The sequence below is a fragment of the Cydia pomonella genome, chromosome 14 (assembly GCF_033807575.1).
Source record: "Cydia pomonella isolate Wapato2018A chromosome 14, ilCydPomo1, whole genome shotgun sequence".
NCBI lineage: Eukaryota > Metazoa > Arthropoda > Insecta > Lepidoptera > Tortricidae > Cydia > Cydia pomonella.
In genome coordinates this window covers 4,584,552-4,607,397 of record NC_084716.1, presented here as the reverse complement: position 1 = coordinate 4,607,397, position 22,846 = coordinate 4,584,552, and the positions used below count along the sequence as shown (strand labels likewise).

The following is a 22,846-nucleotide window of genomic DNA, read 5'->3' as shown; positions in this document are numbered from 1 at the left end:
ATTGACTGGGTAATTAGTGGGATGAAGATCAAAGACGCTCTATGTTGTTACAAATTTACTGTATCAATTCCTTAAATCTACGACAATTTCACTTAATCTACATGAGATCAAAAAAGTACAAAAGTACAGACACTGAATACTTCTCTACATCTTTTAAGCTTACAGGCCTCTTAGAAGAGCCCGATAAAAAAAACGGAGAAAGTATCTCCTTCGAATATTGAAAACGAAGCCCTCTGTACTTCTGTAGTTACTTTCGTTAGCTTTCTTGGCAAGTTCAAGATATCTGTTGTAATTAGGTATGTTGACCCGCGCCTCACACCTTCCTTCGCCGAATAAGAAGCACACGCCATCGGTTGTCCGAATATCTCCGCCTTTCAAAGTTTGGGTCTTGCAGCAGGAAATTTTCGAGTTTCGACACTGAAAATAAGAAATTACATGTCAGTACACACGCCAACCATTTCAAACTAGAATCTTAGTCCGCTTCGCTGGGCATTTTTAAAAATACCTAAAATTTTTGTTTTAAAATTATATGAAAAGAGGATTTGACTTTTGAGGTATCGGTTGTACTACCTTAAACACACGATACTATTAGATTTTACACTTAAAATCATACTGAAATGTAACAACTGACTTTTAATATTCGATGGTTAATTTTTTTGTTGTTATAAAAACATGTGACAGCTGAACGGTCAAACTAAACATCACTTTCGTTTTTATTTAAATAACCATTGAAAATATGAACTTTCCGATTTTTTATTTATTTACAAACATCCTCCCGACGATTTTAAAGACAACAAAAAAAAATATTCCAACCGGTCTAGCCGTTCTCACGTGATACTCGGACATACATGGTCCATTTTATTTTTATTTATACAAAACATAAAGATCATAATTTCCGATGGAGCCACTTACCATTTCTCCCAACTTCAGGCAATGCTCCGCAGGCGTTGACGCATCCTCCTGGCGGACGCGTTCTAAAGCTAGTTCCATTTCCAGCGGAATGTCGTCTGAATTGATGGGTGCATCTTGAAGGATTTCCGGGTCATTTGCAGGGCTTGATTGGACTCCAATCGAAGCAATAATCAGGAACAGCAGGAATAACACCAGCGCCATCTTGATCTTGTAGTGTTCCTCCGTAGAAGTTCAGAGCAAAAGTGAAGTTGAATTTAGTGGGACCCGTGTATTTATCCTCGCCAAGAAGTAATAAAGTCCATAGGTCCTTCTAGAACTCTGCAAAAGTTACAACTTTCCACACGCAATCTACCTCGAATCGCTATAATTCATTTGGCGCCACACTGTCTGGCAGGGTGTGCTGAACTCTACCATCTCATTAGACAAGTTTTGTCGTACATCGAACAGCTGTCTAAAGTTTTTTTTTTGCATCGAATCTACTAACAATGTGCATTTAGACGGATTCAAACCTTCTCTGAACGAATACTCAGCCAGTGAGCAAGTGATGTCATTTCCACGAACAAAAAATTAAATTTGTATAATATGTTGACGTTACTTTCTGCGTGATTAAACATTCTGAAGTCGAGTGCTGTAAATTACACCGCGCTCGGCTAAGTATCAGGAACAGAATAAATTTACTTACAGACTCAGTAAATATATTTGCAGTGAGTCGTCTTGTCAATGAAGTACATGTCTTTGAAGATTTCAATCAATTTTAGAGTTCTGCCTCTTCAATGTAGACACCAGTATTTGGCATAAGCTCGACATGTCCGGGTGAGTACTCCTTATGCTTCAGCGTCCATTTTTCATCGGTTTGAGGTGAATTGCTAGCAGTTGCCAACAGATTGTTGCCTTGAAGTAAATCCCGAAGAATTCAAGTTTTCATTCCTCCTTGAAAACATGAACCGTTGATCTAAATGGTCGTCTTCTTTAAAATCATAGATACCTCCCTGATCCATTTCAAAATTCGATACTTTAAGTTTCGAAGTTATGATGTCATCTATCGTAATATCGTATTCACTATCAATGACTGAGGACCTGAATTCAATTGCCTGTTAATTTCTTCGTCAAACTCCATCAAAAAGCACTTTCGTCTTCTTCAGAGCTAACCGACGAATTTGGAACTGAGCACTGAAGACTCCTAATTTCCATGGAGACTTCAGCACTGTGCTTTTTTGCATTCTCGTATCGATACGTCATTGTGATAATAATAATAATAAAATGCTTTATTGCACACTACAAAAAAAAAAATGGTACAAAGTATGTAAAGGTATAAATATGTAGGTAACAACAGGTGGACTTATCGCTAAACAGCGATCTGTTCCAGACAACCTTCAGATAGAGAAATGGCGAACATAATCAAGGTAACGGGTGGTGCAAAAATAAAATAAAATACATATACTACAAATAATTAATATACAGGGTGTCCCAGAAGTACCACGCCACACTGAAATCGGAGGTAGGTCAACTCCAGAGGAACACAACCAGCCTAACATGACCCCAGTAAAAGTTGCACCGTTTTCGAGTTATTAGCAAAATTCAGAATTTTGATAAATTTCCCGTTTTTTTTACATTTTTAGTACCAGCATCGACTTAAAACGCTATTAAAAATAGTTTTTTTTTATTTCTTTTAATAGCTGTTTAGTTAATTCAGAAGTGCAAAGTGCTATTTCGTCTATCACTAATGTAAAATGTTGAAAAAAAATCGATTAATCCTGATTTAAATAATCAAATAAACATGAATTTCAACTTTGACCGCCTACCATGGAAAAAAAATATTAGAAAGGAAACAAACAAATAAAAATACTAAATTAGGTTTATTAGATTTAGAAATGGTATGACACTTGTACCTTCTGCGATAACATGAGGCATTCTTATCACATTAGCGATAACCCATCCAACGAACTTAAAACTGGAATTCCGAAAGCAGTCACTGTGTGGTACAAATAATGCTGCGTACAGCGATGGATCATCTGTTATTTGATCGAATTATTGTGCCTGGCTAAAATACCAACTGTTAACTTCTTATCTGGAGGCTAAAGAGTAATAAACTGCTGGATAAAACGTCGATGATAATAAAAAAAACTGTTTTGTCTTTTATTGATTTATTTGAACATTAAGTAGGTTAATAAGTATCACAGTAAATGTTCGAATTGTCTTCCGTGGACCCTAATGCATAACAAACATCTCCTCATAAAACTTCGGCTTAATCTTCTTAAGTTGAATTCCGATATGGTACGGGCTGCGTCGAATACTCGTTGCCGAAATTCTGAGCGGATTGGTTTGGCGTAAACTTTGTCTTTCAAACACCCCCAATAAAAAAAATCAAGTGGGTTTAAATCCGGTGATCTTGGTGGCCATAAAATTGGTCCTAATCGCCCAATCCATCTCCTGGGGAATGTATCGCTGAGGTGCTCGCGGACTAGCCGAGCGTAGTGTGCCGGGCAACCATCTTGTTGGAACCACATCTTACGTCTCAGTTCCAACGGCACATCTTCCAACAAACCAGGCAAGTCTTCTTGCAAAAATGCTAAATAATTTCTACCATTAAGAATAGGAGGCAGCTCGACCGGTCCTACAATTTGCCCATTAAGGATTCCACTCCACAAATTAATTTTAAATTGGTGCTGGGACCGATCTTCTCGTTATTCATGTGGGTTTTCTGTCTGCCAACTATGGATGTTGTGCAAATTAAGATGTCCATCTCTTTTGCAAGCCGATTCGTCAGTCCACAATACTTCGTTGAAAAAATTCGGGTTTTGTCTACACATCTGTATCATTCTTCGGCAAAATTGGACACGGAGTGCGTAGTCGGCTGGAAGAAGTGTTTGGACTCGATGGATGTGGTAGGGGTGGTATTGATAACGCTTCAGAATTCTTTGTACCGAGGATTTTGAGATGCCAGTGCGGCGTTCCACAATCCGCACAGAAGTCCCTGGCTCCGCTCGTACTTCTTCCAATACCGCATCGTCGTCGACAGTCTGAGGTCTTCCTGCTCGGCCATTTCCTCCGGGTAGCCTTCCTTCTCGATATGCGTTGACAACTCTTAAAATAACTTCATGCGTCGGTCGATTACGATTTGGATATCGGTCTGCGTACAATGTTGCTGCCAATCTTGCGTTGTACGAAACATTGCCTTGATTTGAAACCCTCCTTGTTTCGCCATAAATCAAGTGCATGTCAGCGTATTCACTATGCAGGTACTGGTGATTCGCCATTGTTGTTAATCAGTGTCCAAGGGGTGCCAAGTTGTCGTTGAGATCCATAAACAATCCAGAAAAATAGCAAATCAGAGTCCGGGGCAGAGCCAAGTCGATAAAGTTTAAGAAAGCAGGAATACAGAAATAACAGAGAACACAGGTATTGCACAAAGCGCAAGATAATCAACTGATGTGGCTTTAATAAGCTACTGCTATTAATAACTACTAATACTCATGTACTCCATCCCCCCTTTCTTTAATGAGATAAGACACAGCCTAAGAGAAGGCTTGAGAAATTAACATGTGCGTCAGAGGGAGAGCTATTGTTGGTCAATTTCAAAAGGGAGATAAAGATTAAAAAGACCACGATGCACAATACGATTAGAAGTAGCACTAATGATGTTTTTACTTAACAATGATAGCTTGCGCATTTGGCACAATCATTTGATCAGATAACAAATGGGTCATTATTGCGACTGCTTTCGGAATTCCAGTTTTAAGTTCGTTGGATGGGTTATCGCTAATGTGATAAGAATGCCTCATGTTATCGCAGAAGGTACAAGTGTCATACCATTTCTAAATCTGCATATCATGCCTAATTTAGTATTTTTATTTGTGTTTTTCCTTTCTAATATTTTTTTTCCATGGTAGGCGGTCAAAGTTGACATTCATGTTTATCATCATATTACATTTTTTCCGGTTCCGGTTGTCTTACGAGAAGGTCGCTGCGAAAGTTGCTCCCGAGTTTATTTAATAGTGTTTTCGATATTCGCCAGTTCCGAGTTCAAAAGTGACAAATTCCTAAATACTTATTGAAGTGCCGCGTGTGCGAACTTAAATTCACAACATCAAGCCAAATTTAAGTGTCGTGAAGTGCACATAACTAAAAAGTTTTTTAGGTTAACTTTACTACCGATCGCCATAGATAAACAGCATAGCTGACAACTTGCAGAAGCAAGTTTGGAAGCGTTCAACTATTCCGATCTACGCTACGTCACTTATCAATCAGTGTGTAAAGTTCTTAATAAGAGAAAAAAAAAAAGATGGAATCAGAACTGTCAAACGAAATGTCACTCCTGTTCAAGCTAATGAAAGAGGAACTAAAAAAACAAACAAACGATATAAAAGAAACGATAACAACGAATGTGCTTATGAAAGTGGAAGAAAAAATTAAACCTGTAATCGAAGAAAATGAGAAACTGCGCGAAGAAGTAACCCAACTGAATAAAAAAATAGATTACCTCGACTTAAACGCGCGTAAAAATAACGTGATCTTGCATGGAATATCAGAACCGCCGAATGAAAAAATAGAAGATCTAATTGGAATTACGGCAAAAACGATTGAGGAACTAGGTGTAAAATTAGTGCAGAGCGACATAAATCGAGTACAAAGGCTGGGCAAGAAAATAAATGCGGAAAAATCAAGGCCTATATTGCTGTCTACAACAACATTGCAAAAGAAAATCGACATACTCAAGAACAAGAACAAAATGAAACCAGCCACATACATAACCCATGACTTTCCCAAAAAAAAATTACAAGAAAAAAAGGAACAATCAGCAAAACGAAAGGACAAAAGGAAGAGAACTGAAACCGAGTCACCTAGCCCAAACAAACTGATCAATGATGAAGGTGGAAACAACACCAAACTAATAAAAAGGTTTGAACTACAGAAGGCTGTAACAGAAAACTTAGCGGAAATTTCAAGATCTCCTGTACTTAGCCCGGCAGTGTTAAAAATTAATGATGGGAATAGGGAAGATGGCAAAGGGACAAGAATAGATGCATTTCAGATCATGCGGGAACGAGCATACTCCCTATCTGAAAAAAATACTTGGCAACAGTAATGTATCAGCAAAGACAAAAGGAAACAACAAAAACCAAGAAACTATAACTACAGCAAAAATATTTAAAAACATAAACAAAGTAACAACATTGAAAAACAACATACAACAACAAACTACAACAACATTCAAGCCAACATTTATCAAGAATAACACTGGAAAACCTCCCCCAAGCCGGTTGGTCACCGTGGGGGAAAATGACCACAACCCTCCACTTTCCAAAAATTTACTGGCTTTTAAAACTCCAAGCCCAAAGGATTGCAACAAACACAATATTATGCCCAAAATATACATATGCACCTACAATATCAGGTCGCTAGCAACACAAGAAAAAATGCTAGAACTAAAACATGCACTCAAAAATATTAAGTATGATATCATCGGACTAGCTGAGGTACGACGGGTAGGTAGCACAATACAAGAAGACGAAGACCATATTCTCTGCTGGAATGGAGAAAGAAAAGGGCATCTGGGTGTAGGATTTCTATTAAAAAAGAAACTAAAAAAACATATAACCGGGTTCACAGGTTTATCAGACAGAGTAGCAATCCTAAATCTGACATTTGACAAGGAAGACATATCATTGATTCAAGTTCATGCACCAACAGCCGAAGCTAGCGACACCGAGGTAGAAGATTTTTACAAAACTGTTGGAGAAGCCCAAAATCTAGCAAACAAATCCCAGATCATTCTCGGAGATTTCAATGCAAAAATCGGTATTCCAAATCCAACTGAAAACTTCATTACTGGAAAATATGGAACCGGAGACAGAAACCACAGAGGTGAACGACTTATACAATTTGCTATGGAAAATCACATAAAGATTGTAAATACAATGTTTTTGAAAAAAATCAAGAGTAGATGGACATGGATCTCACCGAATCAACACACAAGAAATGAGATAGATTTTATACTCAGTAATAAACCAAACAATTTTACTAACATAGAGTTTCTGATCACACCTTTCCCATCAGATCATAAAATGGTAAGGGGAACTTATATTCTCAACAACAGTAAAAAACGCAGAACAACATTCAAAATATTACCAAAAATGCCCAAGAGTGAAGAAGATGTAAACAAATTTTCATTAAGACTACAAGAACACCTATCACAGATCGTAAACGACCCTCCTTCAAACATACAGGATTATTATGATAAACTAGAAAAAAGTATTATTGATGCAACAAAAATGGAACCTACGAAAAAACAACCATACTCAATACTACGAACAGAGACAAAGGACCTCATTGCTAAGAGAAGCGAACTGCTAAAAAAACCAAACAGATCAAGTCAAGAGAAAAGTGAGCTAAGCACCTTATTTAAAACTACCAATAAAGCAATAAGAGAAGACTACAGAAATCATAGAATTAAAACTATAGAAAAAAATATATTATCACATAGAAGTATAAATAAAGGTTTAAAAGAACTTGATTATAATAAAAATTGGATCCAACAACTCGATGACGAAGGGAAGAAAGCCGTTACAAGGAAAGACATCTTAAATACAGCTACAAATTTCTACCGACACCTTTATGAAAAACAACCGTCTGACACCATTCCGAGTGGGCAAGAAACCCAAAACGTGAACACACATGAGTCGTATGATATCATTCAACCAATTGAAGAAAATGAAGTTTTGAAACATATCAAAAATCTAAAAAAAGACAAAAGTCCCGGCCCAGACGGCATTAGTAATGAACTTTTGAAAATGGGAGCTAAACTGCTTACAACACCACTGACAACGCTATTTAATATGATAATACAATCAGAAGAAACACCCAAACAATGGCATACGTCAGATATCACAATTTTGTATAAAAAAGGAGATCCTAAAAATATAACCAACTACCGACCAATAAGCTTACTAGCATGCATCTACAAACTCTTCACAGCACTACTCTTAAATAGAATAACCAATCAAATTGACGACCATCAACCTGTAGAACAAGCAGGATTCCGATCAGGATACTCTACAACAGACCATATCCACACAATGGAACAAATGATAGAACGCTACAAGGAATATAAAAAACCTCTCTACATAGCATTCATTGACTACACTAAGGCATTCGACAGCATCTCACACAACGCTATTTGGAAGGCTCTTACTGACTGCAAGATACACTCTAAGTATATCAAAATCTTAAAGAACATATACCAGAATAGCACTAGCAGAGTAAAACTCGAGGAGAGAGGACAGGAGTTCACAATTGGTAGAGGAGTCAGGCAAGGGGACCCAATATCACCTAAATTATTTATAGCGGTACTAGAAAACATATTTCGCCAACTAGACTGGGAAAAAACTGGAATAAAAATATTCGATAAACATCTTAGCCATTTGAGATTTGCTGATGACATAGCAATCTTTTCAGAGAATACTAAAAATCTACAACAAATGTTAAACGACCTAAACAAGGAAAGTTGTAAAGTTGGATTAGAAATGAACCATACTAAAACAAAAATTATGACTAACAGGGAACAAACAAAAATCTTCATACAAAACAAAGAACTTGAATATGTAGATCACTACATCTACTTGGGTAAACGGATATCATTTAGTACCGACAGCAATAGTGAAGAGATAGATCGCAGAATTAATATCAGCTGGAGAAAGTTTTGGAGTTTCAAAGAGCTCCTAAAGGGAAACTACAGCCTAAATATGAAAAAAACAGTGATGGACACGTGCATCTTACCTTGCCTCACATATGGCAGCCAAACCTGGGTGCACACAAATAAAACCAAACTAAAAATAAGAACCTGTCAAAGAGCTATGGAAAGGAGCATCCTAAAAATAAAACTAAAGAAGAAGGTTAATAGTAAACATATCAGATCCAAAACAAAGGTCATAGATGCACTTGAGTTTATACTCAAGCAGAAATGGAGATGGGCTGGCCACATAGCCAGGATGACAGATGGAAGATGGACCAGCAAAATCACAAAGTGGCCAGGACCACATGGGAAGAGAAAATCAGGAAAACCCAAAACAAGATGGTCGAAGGACATTATAGATATAGCCGGCGAAAATTGGCCAATCAAGGCCAAAGACCGAGACAAATGGAAAAACATGGAGGAGGCCTATACCCGACAGGGGTCCATAATGTAAAAAGAACTAAAAGCAAATCAAATTTGATTAGAATCAAAACCAACACAATGTAACAAAAAACGATATGGAAATAAAAAAAGGCTTTAATAATAAATAAAATAATAATAAATTAATAATAAACATTTATTACTATATATAAACAAGAGAGATCCAAGAGTTCAACCTTAAAGATACTCAAACTACACCTTTCACTCAAACTTCCGCTGAATCTCGTTGAAGATTCGATCTAACACTCGAATGAGCTAAATAATGAACCATTTATAACACTTAAAAAAATAAGAGATTGAAAAATAGATCTAGATCTCACCTGAGCTATACCTGATTTCTGCAAGAAACAAAGTCCAGTTTTCGTGGGGACTTTGGTAGATTTCGATCCGTGATCTAGTGATTTCATGTGGCTCATCAGAATACACCATCAGCACTGTTGTCGAGTGCTGATCTTGCCATTTGATCCAAGATGCTGGAACACAATATAGGTTACCAAATGGCTTGTTCTAGGCTTCATAAAATTTCACCACGTGATGAATCCTCTAGCTTGGGTTAATCTGAAGGAATATTGAGCATAAACCATCAAAACATAGTCTAGTAAAGCAAACGCATATGACCGAAATTAACAATTGTAACAGGAAACTTACCTCAAACGTATTGTAATCTGCATTATTCATGAATAAAACAACGTCTAGAGTCTTCAATGGTGGTGTATTTTATATAAATCCTTTACTTAAAAATAGTAACATATTTTAGGAAAGGAGCGAGATGCAGTACGTGTAGCTGTCAATAGCGGAAAGTGTCGGGCTCAATGTCATAGCTGTCAGCGACTATTTTGTTAAGGCGGCGTCACACTCTATATATTAAGGTGGCTTTACACTCTGCTACATCTTCCCCTTATTTTAAAAAACAATTTGTAATATCGTAAAATTACACAGAAGTACTTATTTCTAACATAAAATTCTACAATATTCAGTTTAATAATACTACTAATACTTAATCTTTTAGCTTAATAGCTAATAATCAAATTGTAATCAAAATTGTAATAAATTTGTTTATTCTAATCAAATGAGCACACTTACTAATACAAATTTTACATTTGTTTCTTTTCTCCCCCTTTAACAAAAGAAAGAAACCATGGGAGTTGGACCTTCAACCAATAGTGGAGAGTGATGGAACAGAAAGCTTCACGCCGATCGAATATGAAATGAATATGATTCTTGTATATTCCACATTATTATTATCTACTACGTTATAAGACCTAAAGCCATTAAATTTACAAATTTTTCCTTGTAACCATATTTTTTTATTTGGTTCTTTTTGAACCACACATGCTGTCCAACATAAAAATCATTTTTACATCTAGCTGTACTATTGCAACACTTCTTATTTCTATGTGATGTTCTTTGGAACTGATTTTCTACATTATTATTAAGCTTTGGCTCTAGATATTTATAGTTAACAATGGCTTTTGTTTTGATATTTCTGTTCATCATTAACTGACTAGGAGAAAAACTAGTACCAGAGACGGGAGAAGCCCTATACTGTAGTTGTAGTATAATTTATTGCACTGCACATTTAGTACGACTCCTGTTTTCGATAACCTGGACACTGAGTATGGTTGTTGACAAACCTTTTGTTCAGGACATGTTTTGATTTAACCATGAGCAAATTTGCCTCCTTAATCTGGACATATCTTACAGCATCGTCACCATATTAATGTCGCAATGATCTGAAATTAAAACATAACCTATAAATATTGCATAAAACGAATTACGTTTAGCAGATTTATAAAAAAAAAGCTGTTATATATTATATTGTTTACTGAGGTACTTACGACGGCGCTTTGAGAAGTCAGTGACTTTATGTAAAACAAAAATCATTTTAACATATAAACTTCTTAATTACAATTCTGAACTCCTTGGTAGCAGGTATTTTGGACCCCGGTACGTCCTTAAACTACGTCCAAAAGAGAGGTATGGGCATTGTGAATTTCATCTCGCTTTGTGTGGTAGGGCACAGCCAGTGGATGTCATTCCAGATCTAGAGCAGAGCCCAACTGGGGAAGTACCTCCACCTTAAAGAAAACCGCAGCCAAATAACACTCGACCCTACTCATAGTGTTGTGTTCCTGCCGGTAAGTAAGGTTGCCAGAGCTCAACGAGGGGGGGGGGGGTTTAGGGTCGGCAACGCGCATGTAACTCCTCTGGAGTTGCAGGCGTACATAGGCTACGCACTGAAAAAACGTGTAGGTTAAAAATAAATAAAATACTGTTGAAAATAACCGAGCGTGTTTGTCAATATAGCACCTGCAAAGTTCGTTGCTAAAAACAAATAAGTCAACTTTGCTATTGTTTCTTGTTAAATATTAACCGTTACAATTGGTTAAAAATATTTCTGTAATAATAACACAGTTGCCTACATTAGTAACAACAGAGTACAGTTGGTAGCTGCTGCAATGTTACTCGGTATATATAGCCAATTTATTGGGTTACTACAACCGATTCACTCGCTAGCTGCTGCAATGTTACTCGGTATATATAGCCAATTTATTGGGTTACTACAACAGATTCACTCGGTAGCTGCCGCAATGTTACTCGGTATATATAGCCAATTTATTGGGTTACTACAACAGATTCACTCGGTAGCTGCTGCAATGTTACTCGGTTATATAGCCAATTTATTGGGTTACTACAACCGATTTACTCGGTAGGTGCTGCAATGTTACTCGGTATATATAGCCAATTTATTGGGTTACTACAACAGATTCACTCGGTAGCTGCTGCAATGTTACTCGGTAAATACAGCTAGTTTATTGGGTATTTATAGCAATGTTATTCAGCACACGGCGAAATCAATTCAATCGGTACAGTGTGATAGATAGATAGATAGATACACACTTTATTGCCACAGAAACAAAAATACAGAAAAACAGTTAAGCTATACAGTGGGCAAAGGCGGCCTTAGCGCCAATAGGCGATCTCTTCCAGACAACCTAACATATGGAGCAGACTATATTATGATTAAACGTTATTTAGGTACTTTCAAATTTTTTATCAATAATACATTAAATAATTTTTATTCATAATACTGTCTGTATATCTATGTAACAATTGAATTGGTTTCGTCGTGTTCTGAATAACATTGCTATAACTACCCTATAAACTATAATAGCTATATTTACCGAATAACATTGCAGCAGCTACCGTTGAACTGGTTGCAGTAACTATCTGTACATAGAGATACAAGTTTTATTAATATTTACATACAGATACAAGTTTTATTTATAATACCTATGAACTTAAATTATTTTAGAATACTTACTAAGTTACTGAGACCATTGCTGTAAAGCGGCTATAGTTACCGAGTAGCTTTGCTGAAAAATAACGGGGGTTCTTTGGAAATTTCAAACAAACATGAGTATAATGACACTGATTTATTTTTGCCTTTAGACGAAACGATACATAGAAGAGTTTCATATAATACCTCTAGTTTCATATAAGTTTCACATTTATTTATAATCAATCTAATCTAGGTCAATTTTAAAAATAATCTTATAGTGTTGGATTAATAATCAATCTAATCTAAGTCAACTTTAAAAGTAATCATACTGTAGGATTAATAATTAATCTAATCTAGGTCAACTTTAAAAAGAATCTTATAGTGTAGGATTATAAAGTTTTAGACACTAAATCTTCCATAACCGGCTGAAAATTTGCAATTATGTTCAGAATAATGCTTGATATAACGTGCCCAAACTCTCTGCGCCTGCGCCGCTTGCTTGTCAATATATACCTAATGTCTTCTTTTTTGTATGTAATTTTGAAATTTGTAGTTCTGAAACCTATTAAATTAAATGGCTTTGTCGATCCCAATCACATAGTACATTAATGCATTACAGCTATCGGTATTATATAAATCAAACAGCAAATGTTAAAACATGCCAAGTTTGGACTGCTCTAGGTAGAAAATGGTTGAAGGCATTTTTATAAAGTATATATAATACAAACGACTTGAAATATCCTCATATCCAAACCACCGAAACTTCTTTAGCTTTTACATCTTATGCTTTCAATCTTTTTCTACCTCGAATAGTCCAAACTTAGCATGTTTTAACATTTGCTGATTGATTTATAGAATACCAGTAGCTGTAATGCATTCATGTACTATATTTTTGGGATCAGCTGACAAAGCCATTTTATTTGATAGATTTCAGGACAACAAACACGTACGTACGATACCACGTACATATTACCGGATACCACGGATCAAAATTCAGCAGGTTATAAGACATTTGGTGTCTTGAAACTTATCACTGGTGATAAAAATATTTTTTACATCTCTAACAATACAATAAAAAAAAAATTACAAGGGACTTCTCAAAACTATGTACTGTTTACCATATAGTGAAACACTCTTAGCATTTGGAATCGGTGAAAGTAAGGATTCATAAAATACAGTGCAATAGACAACTTGGTCAGGAGTTTTGACATGGTATGCATAATAATGATCATCAAACTCAACAGTATCTAACAACGTACCCGAAAAAATTAACTGATTTACGTCGTATAGGTAAATTTGGTTCACAATTAAGAAATTGTAAAGATACTCATCATCATTTACGCTATGTACAAGTATACACCCTATGTCATAACGTACAGATGAATACATAGCCCAATTCACACTTATTAATGATTTGGAAGAATCTAAATGTAATTTTGATTGAACAATCTTTGTGGCTGACTGCGAAACTTTCTTCTTAGGTTCTACTTTTAGAACATCACTTAGACTGCCACGGTGAAATATTTCATTTAGTTGAAGTTGATGTCTCATAGCCAAAGTTAAAGTCGGGTTAACACGATTGCATGATGCTTTCGCAGCCATTTTTGAATGTCTATGTTTACCTTCAAATCGCATTGACCATAATGAAGAAATAGGTCCGTATTTTACAAGAGCAGAGTGATAATGAATCATATTATGAAATTTTGGTTTTAGACAGTCTTTGGTTATTTTTATATATAGCTCATTAAATTCACCTATCAATACTTGTAACAAATCTTCTGTGCCGACTGTAATTTTTGCACTAAGAATTATGTCAAGAATTTTTCTCAATTTTACATATAAAATCCAAATAAAGTCTTCTCTCGGCACGAAATCTCCAATCATTATTCCCAGGAATCGTAAAAGAGTTAACATCTCCCCTGAAGATAAACGTAATGTACCCCGAATCAGATGATCTTTTTCTATCGAACATGGTCTATTTTTAGAATCTGGTCCAAAGTCCATTGATGACATTTTGTCATTAAGAACAGATAAAGAAAACAAATTAAGCCTCCGAGTGTACTCTAATAACATAAAACTTAATAAATATTTTGCTACACCTTCCAGAACATCATGCATTATGTCAACCCCAACCTGCTGAAACATATCAAAGTATTTAACGTCTAGAAAAACGCATCTTTCTTTAACACCTGTCAAAGTTGCATTACCCAAAGCCAAATCTGCAATATACATATCGTTATTGCGTAGCTGAGTCTCATCTTCAAAGCACTGTTTCTTTAGATCAGTTTTAGTTACTTTACATACCCTACATGAATAGTTAGCTGAGAAGCTTTCCACAAGTCCTAGCATTGAATGTAACCCTAAATTATCACCCAGAATCAAACCAAGTTCAAAGTAGATATTTCCTTTGTAAGTTGGAATGTCTATGGATATACCAATTTCACTTAAATAATTCAATTCGTTTATAACTGGACGAAATATAATGTGATTACCAAAAGAAATCCTGTCCGATGAATGAAATAATAAAACTAAGAATATATTGGAAAGAGCAGAAGAGCGCCAGGGAGGAAGACATGGAATAGAAACATAAACTGCCCCCAATTTATGTACACCAGCATGGCTCCCAAGAACGTTTCCGGTCTCATAGTCATCAAAATACATAAATAAAGGAATCACTGTCCTGTCGTCATGGTGATTCATTCTCTCTTTCCAATATGTACCTTAAATAAAATTTTCTTTTTCCTGTTTTAAATTTAAACTTTCAATGTACTGTAACATTTCAGATAATACATTATTTAGAGATAAAATTTTTTTTAGAGTTTCTCTTAGAGGAATAAATTGTTCATGGCAGTCTACAGGTTGCAAACGTGTTATTCCTTGACTTTTCACTGCAGTAAGCCGTTGTCCAATACACACAGGGTGAGGTTTAATGTAAGACCCTTTTTCAAAAAAATAATTCAAACGTTTACGTTCGGTCAAAAAATTGTTTAATGAAGATGTTACTGCAGTCTGTACTTCATTAGTTAAATTCTTTAAAATACCAGTCGAACTGATTGAATGTTCAACCAAAACCTTATTGACACTCTGTTCTATTACTGGGACCAATGAAGTTAGACAGTCACTTAGATTATTAACAATGCTTTGAATTACATTTCTGGGCAGCAATGTATTACCATAAAGTGATGCTATAAATGTGGAAATAACGTTATCGATTGAGCTTGTTTGTTGTAAAGAGTATGACAATTCAGAAGAAACCGAACATGAGGGTATGTTTACATTGCTTTGATTTAAAACATTGTCTGATGGCGGCAATTCGTGCGAATTGAAATCGTTATTTTCTACAATATTAGATGTCTGCAAGCATTGTTCTTTAGATACATGACATTTCTCTAAGTGCCTTTTAAAAGAACTATATATTTGAAATGACCTCCTACAGTCATCTTCGCAGCACTCATATGTCGCTATAGTGCGGTTACTGTGTTTAAATTTTAAATGATTCCTAAATGCCTTTATATCTACGGCATATCTACAGATAAAACAAATAACCATTATGTTAAAAAAAAAAGTAATACTAAACGCTTACAACAAACAAATCTTTCCTTAACTGCTGAAGTGTATTAAGCAATTAAAAATAGGTTTTCTTCTTTTTGAATATTAAAACTCTTTATGTAAGTATATCATATATCAATGCCCAGCTCTCCCAACAGGGTATGAGCTGATGTTGATTGAGTATCAAATTTAGTATTAAGCTTAAAATACGCGCGCTGAATGAACATCCACGTACTAAGACACTCTGCTGAATATTGGGCATTGACTACCCAGATCAATTTAAAACATGCACTAACAACAGACAAAATGTTAGGAAGATCGTACCACACTTCATCGATAATTACAAAATAAGATTTAATCGTGTCAAGAGATGTACCCACGATTATAATGAAGGGTTGTACTGTAAGACCCCATTGCCTAAATTTTTCTCTCCTAGCATTTATAACTGACCTCACATCGCAATCATTTTTCACGTGTGTGATGAATCCTTCCCTGACTTCGGCTTTCGATGGCCGCCAGACTTTTTTTTGACAGTTTTTTAACCGTATACTTGTTACAGCCAAAAGTGTAGGGATTAATAACATGCAAGCAATGTTGGAGCTCTCTTCCGATGCTGAAACAAAAAGTTTTTCTTAGCACTGCAGTGTCCCAATATTAAAATAAACGAAATCGTTAATTTTGGTATAATTACTTTCAATTTTTCTAACTCTTATTACATTTTTGGAAAGCTGATAAAATGAGGAAGTTTTTGTTGTATCTGGCTGACTTAATTGTATTATGTTTTTTTTTACAAACTGTCCTCAAAGTCCAACAAAGATGTTTTTCATACAAAATCTAAAAATAAAAATGCGAATATCTCGAAAACTAACGATTTTTTTATTAAGGTCATATTGTGATATTCTGGTTAGTCATGACCTAGCCTATCAGCACTCAAAAGGTTGACGTCGAGTTTTGGGACACCCTGTATATACAGAAAATAAACGTATTTTAACAGCTTAAGATAGGCAAAATAATCATACTAATTAACTAATATTATAAATGCGAAAGTATGGATGGATGTTTGGTCGTTTGTTCCGCTTTCACGCCTAAACGGCTGAACGGATTTGGATGAAATTTGGTAAGTAGATAGATAAGGTCCTGGATTAACACATTGGCTATATAACGCGAGCAAATGTCCAAGTTGCAAAATTTCCAAATCGTAAAATGACTTAAATATGAACAGAACAAGCATTTAAATATGAATCGAACAAGCATAAATATTTTTTAAAACAAAAACGTTAATTTTTAAAATGCATTTTTCTTAATATTAAAGAAAGACTATTTTTTACATTTCTTTATACATTCTTCAAAAAAATAATGCTTTTTTACATTTTTATACATGTTAAAAAAATATAATTACTTTTTATACATATTTTTTTAGTTTTTATGTTGTATACATATTTTTTACAAATTATTCTTTACATGTTTTTAGCTTAAAAACAAATATTTTTTTTAATAAGGTTTAAGAAAATGTAATAAAGATGTATAAACAAAACTTTTTTTTCAAAATGTTTGTAATGAAAATGGACATTTTGCACCATACACGAAAATAAATAGTGTAGATATACTTACAATCTTTCAAACTGAGAAGTTCATTTAGAGTTGTATCCTTGCTGTGAGCATTGTTTTTCTTCTCGGCCAGTTTAATTTTTTTTTCTTTTAAAGGAGCAAAACTCTCAACAATATCTGTATACTTCCCAGCATATAACTCTTCAAAGTCTTTTTCCAGCTGAGAACAAAGTCATAATGTTAGTCAAAAAATAACTTCAATTTAACTTTAAGGTACTTTTTTTATATACCTAGATACTTACTAATACATATCCAGTTGGTTTCTTCAAAGCCGGGTACTCCTTAAAATATTGAGATATGGATAATTCTTTGGAAAGGTTTAAGCGAGTTCGGGTTGTCTCTGTCCACTTTTGTAAAACGGTTGACCAAGGCTCACTGGAATTTTTCAGCCATAAAATGGCATCAGGGATATCTTCCTCTTGTTCTAGAATGTATTCTTCAGGTAAGCGTAGCAATGGTGAAGATGGGTTTGATGTATCAGAGGATCTTGAAATTCGTCTGCGTTTTTCAATTACACCGGATTCCCGATATTTCCCTTTCAAATTATGTATTTGATCAGGCAACTTGCCAGCCAATCTGGTGATAAGGCCACGTGTAGACTCTACAATTTTACTGTGAAAGTACACAGATGGTTTTTCACATGGAAATACTCGTACTATTTCTCTGGCCCAATTGGCATAAACGGTAGTTCTAATCAATTTATCTGGAGTGTCCCTTAATATTGCTGTACCAATTAATCTAACCAATCTTTGTCGTGATGCGTTTTCTAATGGGATGTTATTGTCCAAATTAAGAAGACCTTTTCCTTCTAGACTGCTACTTAATAGCAATTTTAAATCCTGAAAAAAAAAAATTGAACTCAGTAACATACAATCAATAAAAGGCTTAGGTGACTGACTGACTGATCCATCAACGCACAGCTCAAACCACTGGACGGATTGGGCTGGAATTTGGCATACACATAGCTATTAGGGATGCCACCTTTTTGCGCCCCAAATAAAGTATTTCTCGTCTGATGGTACAAAAATAAAAAGTACACGGCATAAAAATAAAGTATTTTATTGTATTTTTTTAAATACATATTTTTTGTTTGATTTCGCACTGGCTAACAGTTTCTTATCAGCTTGAAATATGTTTATAGCTTCTAAGCATGGCATGCACAAATTTAAATAAACTAGTAGTTCATTTCTGATAAGCTTAATGGAAGCATTGTTTCTTAAGGTTGCATTCAGGAACATTGTCAAATGTATTTTCCTGGTGAATATAGATATGAAATTTCCAAAATTTGCATGTTTCGCTTAAAAAAATATAATTAATGAATAAAGGTCGTAAATAAAGTATTTTGGCGTACTTGTAGTGCTTCGTAAAATATAAAGTACACAAAGCTAAAAAAGAGTACAATACTTTTTATAAAAGTACGGGTGGCAACCCTAATAGCTATTATGTCGTAGGCATCCGCTAAGAAAGGATTTTGAAAAATTCATTCCCTAACGGGGGGTGAAATGTGGGTATTGAAATTTGTTTGAAGAAACAATAATGTATTGAATTGGATAAACTATCTCAGTGTTTAAAAAGGTATTCTACGCGGGCGAAGTCGCGAGCAAACGCTAGTCTTAGCATATAATTATTTGGCTAAAACCAAAAGGAAAAAGTACAAAAATTGCCAGCCTGACCCAGGTACATAATAAAATTAACAACCAACATCATAATTCTATACAACTATACTAAAGGGATTTATCAATTCTCATTTCATGAATCACACTAGGTCAACATAAAATAAATTAAAGTAATCATCTTCATCATTGAGTCGTCTCCACAAGATTTGTTTGATTTGTGCTCACTAATGAAAATATTTCATGGTAATTAAATTAAACATTTCAGTTTTGAGGAATATTCATGTACATCCCTGTAAAATAGTCATTGTGATATTTAGTCACTCAAAAGTTTACATTTATCATACTGAAATATGCAAAAGAAAAGATAAAAATACATACATATACATCAATTATTTGGCTGTCAGCAGGAACTGCTATTGTCAAAGTTGGGTTCGGTAAACTCGAAGCGATTGGAATAGGAGATTTCGGTGTAGGTGTGCTTGTTCCCGCTTGATTTTCAAGCGGATAATGCAGTAGATCTGTTATAGATATATCAAAATCTTCACATGCCTGCAAATTAAAGCATTCAAAATGTAGGGAAATAAAAGACTGCAAAGCTTGAATGCAAAATAAAACACAGGCAACACCAAACCTTTTCCAAGGTAAGGCACCAACTTACAGTTGAATTTTGGCAGTCCGGGTGCATAGTTTTTTTATATATTTCCAAATTTCTTAAAAATATTGACCTCGGCCCCACTTTAGGAATCAAATCTTTTGTTTCTGCCTCCCCTAATAGGGGCAGTGATAAAGATGTTATCTCATTATCTGCAATATAAATTATAAAATTAGAAGAATATCTTATTTAGCTCGTCGGAACCCGGCGCCCCCCCGCCCCTCTGCCCTGGCGACAGCAGTAAGACTTGAGTTATATTTATGTTAATTTAAGCCCACGTTTACAACGTGCGGGGACCGAACACGCGACCCGTGGGTTGGCAGTCAGATCATCTCACCTCTACGCCACACACGACTAGTCGTCTTCTCAGAAATATAAACAAATGACGATGCTCCCGGACATGCGTCTTTCTAGTAAGTTCTACCGGGAGAATTCTACGCATGGCCACAATTGAATACAACTAGCGGCGCGATAGTTTTGACCGTTGGAGTGGAGGGAATATGCGCAGTACTAAAACGATGGACGATGTATGAAAAGTGTATTTTGCGCATTCAAGGTCAGAACTCGTGATTCGTGTCGCTAGTTGTAACAACAAATGTTAAGGCTTACCTAAGATGAAAAAACAAAGAAAGTACTTACCTTTGAATACTTCTATATAAGCATCGAGATTCCACGCCTTTAATAAATTTCGGACCTCCTCATCCATTTTGGTCGGGGTGCACTTTATGGGGCAAGTCCCGGGACTTCTTGTGTTTTACTGTCTTGTCTTTTACTTTATCTGCACCACCACACTTTAATCTTATTTTACACACACTTTTCTAGCCTATTTTACGCGAGCACGCATAGATGAACTAGAATATAAAATAATAAAAGGCGTCCTAGCGGGTAAGTTTGTATGTCCGAGCACGTAGCGAGCACATGAGACACGGGCGGGGTTTGACGGACAAATGAACGAGTGAACGAGAAAAATGAACGAAATAATCGATGTGTTGTGCTGTTTTGAAATAAGTGTCTCGGTTGTTTTCTACCGATTAACTACTCTACTAATTTAAATGACACTAGCCGGTTGCTATTAAATAAGGTAGTTTGCTAGGACTAAGCGATTAAATTTATTTATTTAAAGGGAAATGAGGAACTTGACTGAAATTAAATAAGTTAATTCATGTATTGATAAATAAGATGGTTTGTAAAAATGAAACGAATATTATTCGATTAAAATCAATAAACACTCAGTTTAGAATCAAATGAGTTAACTCATTTAGTTTGAAATAAAAGTGTTTGTAAAAAGCAACCGATTGAAATACTTGTTTATCAACAACAGCATGCTTATTGTGTGTTGACAAAACGACTTAGTAGTTTCGAATCAAGTTCAAAAATGTTTGAATTTACAAATTAAGTTATTTGGAAATGACTTGTGTTTTATTTGTTTTTAGCTAAGAATATTTAACAATATTCACAAGTCTACTCCATGCCAAGTTCACTTAAAGATTTTTAGTTAAGTCTTATTAAAAATTACCGATATGAATTTAACCGAGCCAAAAAGGTCCTCGGTTAAAAATATATTTTTTCAGTGCGGAGACTGCTTACCATCAGGCGGGCCGTATGCTTGTTTGCCACCGACGTAGTATAAAAAAAAGCAGGCAGTTTTATTTTTTTAAAGGCGGGGCAATAAAAAAGTTGTTGAGGCATATATGTCAAATACGATCGGAAAATTGTTGGAAAATGGAGAAAAGCGAATTTCGTGTGTTAATTAAACATTACTTTTTACGAGGAAAAACTATTAAAGAGTCTGAAAACTGTTAAAAAATATATTATGGGGAATCTGCTCCTTGTCATGGAATGGTACATAAGTGGTTTACAGAATTTCGTTCTGGACTTACCACTACCAATGACGCAGAACGCTCTGGAAGGCCGATTGAAGTGACCAGTGATGATGTCGTGAAGAAAGTTCACGATATTGTTTTGGATGACCGTCAAGTGAAGATTCGTGAGATAGTTGAGACTGGACACATTTCATCTGAACGAGTTTTTCATATCTTGCATAATATTTTAAATATAAAAAAGCTTTCCGCAAGATGGGTGCCGCGTTTGCTGACAGCCGATCAAAAACGATTTCGTGAAACAACTTCCGAGCAATGCTTAGCCAAATTCAAGCGTAATCCTAATTAATTTTTACGTCGATTTGTGACGGTAGATGAAACGTGGATCCATCATTATACGCCAGAGACGAAAAATCAGTCAAAACTGTGGACTTTTGCTAACGAACGAGCCCCAAAGAAAGCGAAAACCGTTAATCTTCTCTAATTAAGTCATACCTCAGTGGCAGGACACAAATTACTGAACTCAGCAAACTATGCGTAAAGTCAAAAACCGAAATCTCCTTTTCTTCTTCTCAAAGCGCCGTCGTAAGTACCTCAGTAAACAATATAATATATAACAGCTTTTTTTTATAAATCTGCTAAACGTAATTCGTTTTATGCAATATTTGTAGGTTATGTTTTGATTTCAGATCATTGCGACATTAATATGGTGACGATGCTGTAAGATATGTCCAGATTAAGGAGGCAAATTTGCGCAAACTTTTCCTGAACAAAAGGTTTGCCAACAACCATACTCAGTGTCCAGGTTATCGAAAACAGGAGTCGTACTAAATGTGCAGTGCAATAAATCATAATAAGTTATTTTATTGTCCATAGAAGAGCACGTTGCATAGTGAACACAGTACACAAGAGTTTGTACAAATATGACAGTATGGAGTGGTCAAACTTTCGACCCCTAAACTTTTTGGGTCTCTCTCTAAATGGAATAGTATATTGTTCTAGCTTTCTGGATAATATAGAAATGAGCAACATATCCCATTTATCAACAGGTTCTTTTAGGTTTTGAAGTGCATGCAGCACCACTTATGATAAAAATGGGTTGCACCAAGACTGCAAAATAAGCGTGGAAAAGCTTAGCAGATGTACTTGAAGACTCCGGCTTGGTTCATCGTGTTTTACTCCTACAACTGCATCGGATTGACTACGGTACGTTTTCTACAATATCAGACTTCA

General features: G+C 35.4%; 2 protein-coding genes across 5 annotated transcripts; both read right to left on the bottom strand.

The window, feature by feature from the left end:
• Positions 1 to 40: 40 nt before the first annotated feature.
• On the bottom strand, positions 41 to 2,057 carry LOC133525243 (uncharacterized). The gene is made up of 2 exons (XM_061861543.1): positions 913 to 2,057; positions 41 to 417 (listed from the first exon to the last, which is right to left on the bottom strand). Exons 1-2 carry the CDS (start codon positions 1,111 to 1,113, stop codon positions 160 to 162), a joined length of 459 nt encoding a protein of 152 aa, XP_061717527.1. The 5' UTR covers positions 1,114 to 2,057; the 3' UTR covers positions 41 to 159.
• A 10,450-nt stretch (positions 2,058 to 12,507) lies between these two features.
• On the bottom strand, positions 12,508 to 20,909 carry LOC133525234 (uncharacterized). Of its 4 annotated transcripts, XM_061861523.1 has the most exons (6): positions 20,433 to 20,909; positions 19,800 to 19,945; positions 19,520 to 19,690; positions 17,768 to 18,364; positions 17,529 to 17,685; positions 12,508 to 16,530 (listed from the first exon to the last, which is right to left on the bottom strand). In XM_061861523.1, the coding sequence occupies exons 1-6, from the start codon at positions 20,497 to 20,499 to the stop codon at positions 16,046 to 16,048; spliced, it is 1,623 nt and encodes a 540-aa protein (XP_061717507.1). In that variant the 5' UTR covers positions 20,500 to 20,909; the 3' UTR covers positions 12,508 to 16,045. The 4 variants fall into 4 exon arrangements, with proteins under 4 accessions (XP_061717507.1, XP_061717510.1, XP_061717508.1 ...); XM_061861526.1 differs by lacking the exon at positions 17,529 to 17,685; XM_061861524.1 differs by lacking the exons at positions 19,520 to 19,690; positions 19,800 to 19,945; positions 20,433 to 20,909 and having other exon boundaries at positions 17,529 to 17,720; positions 17,764 to 19,432.
• Positions 20,910 to 22,846: the final 1,937 nt, after the last annotated feature.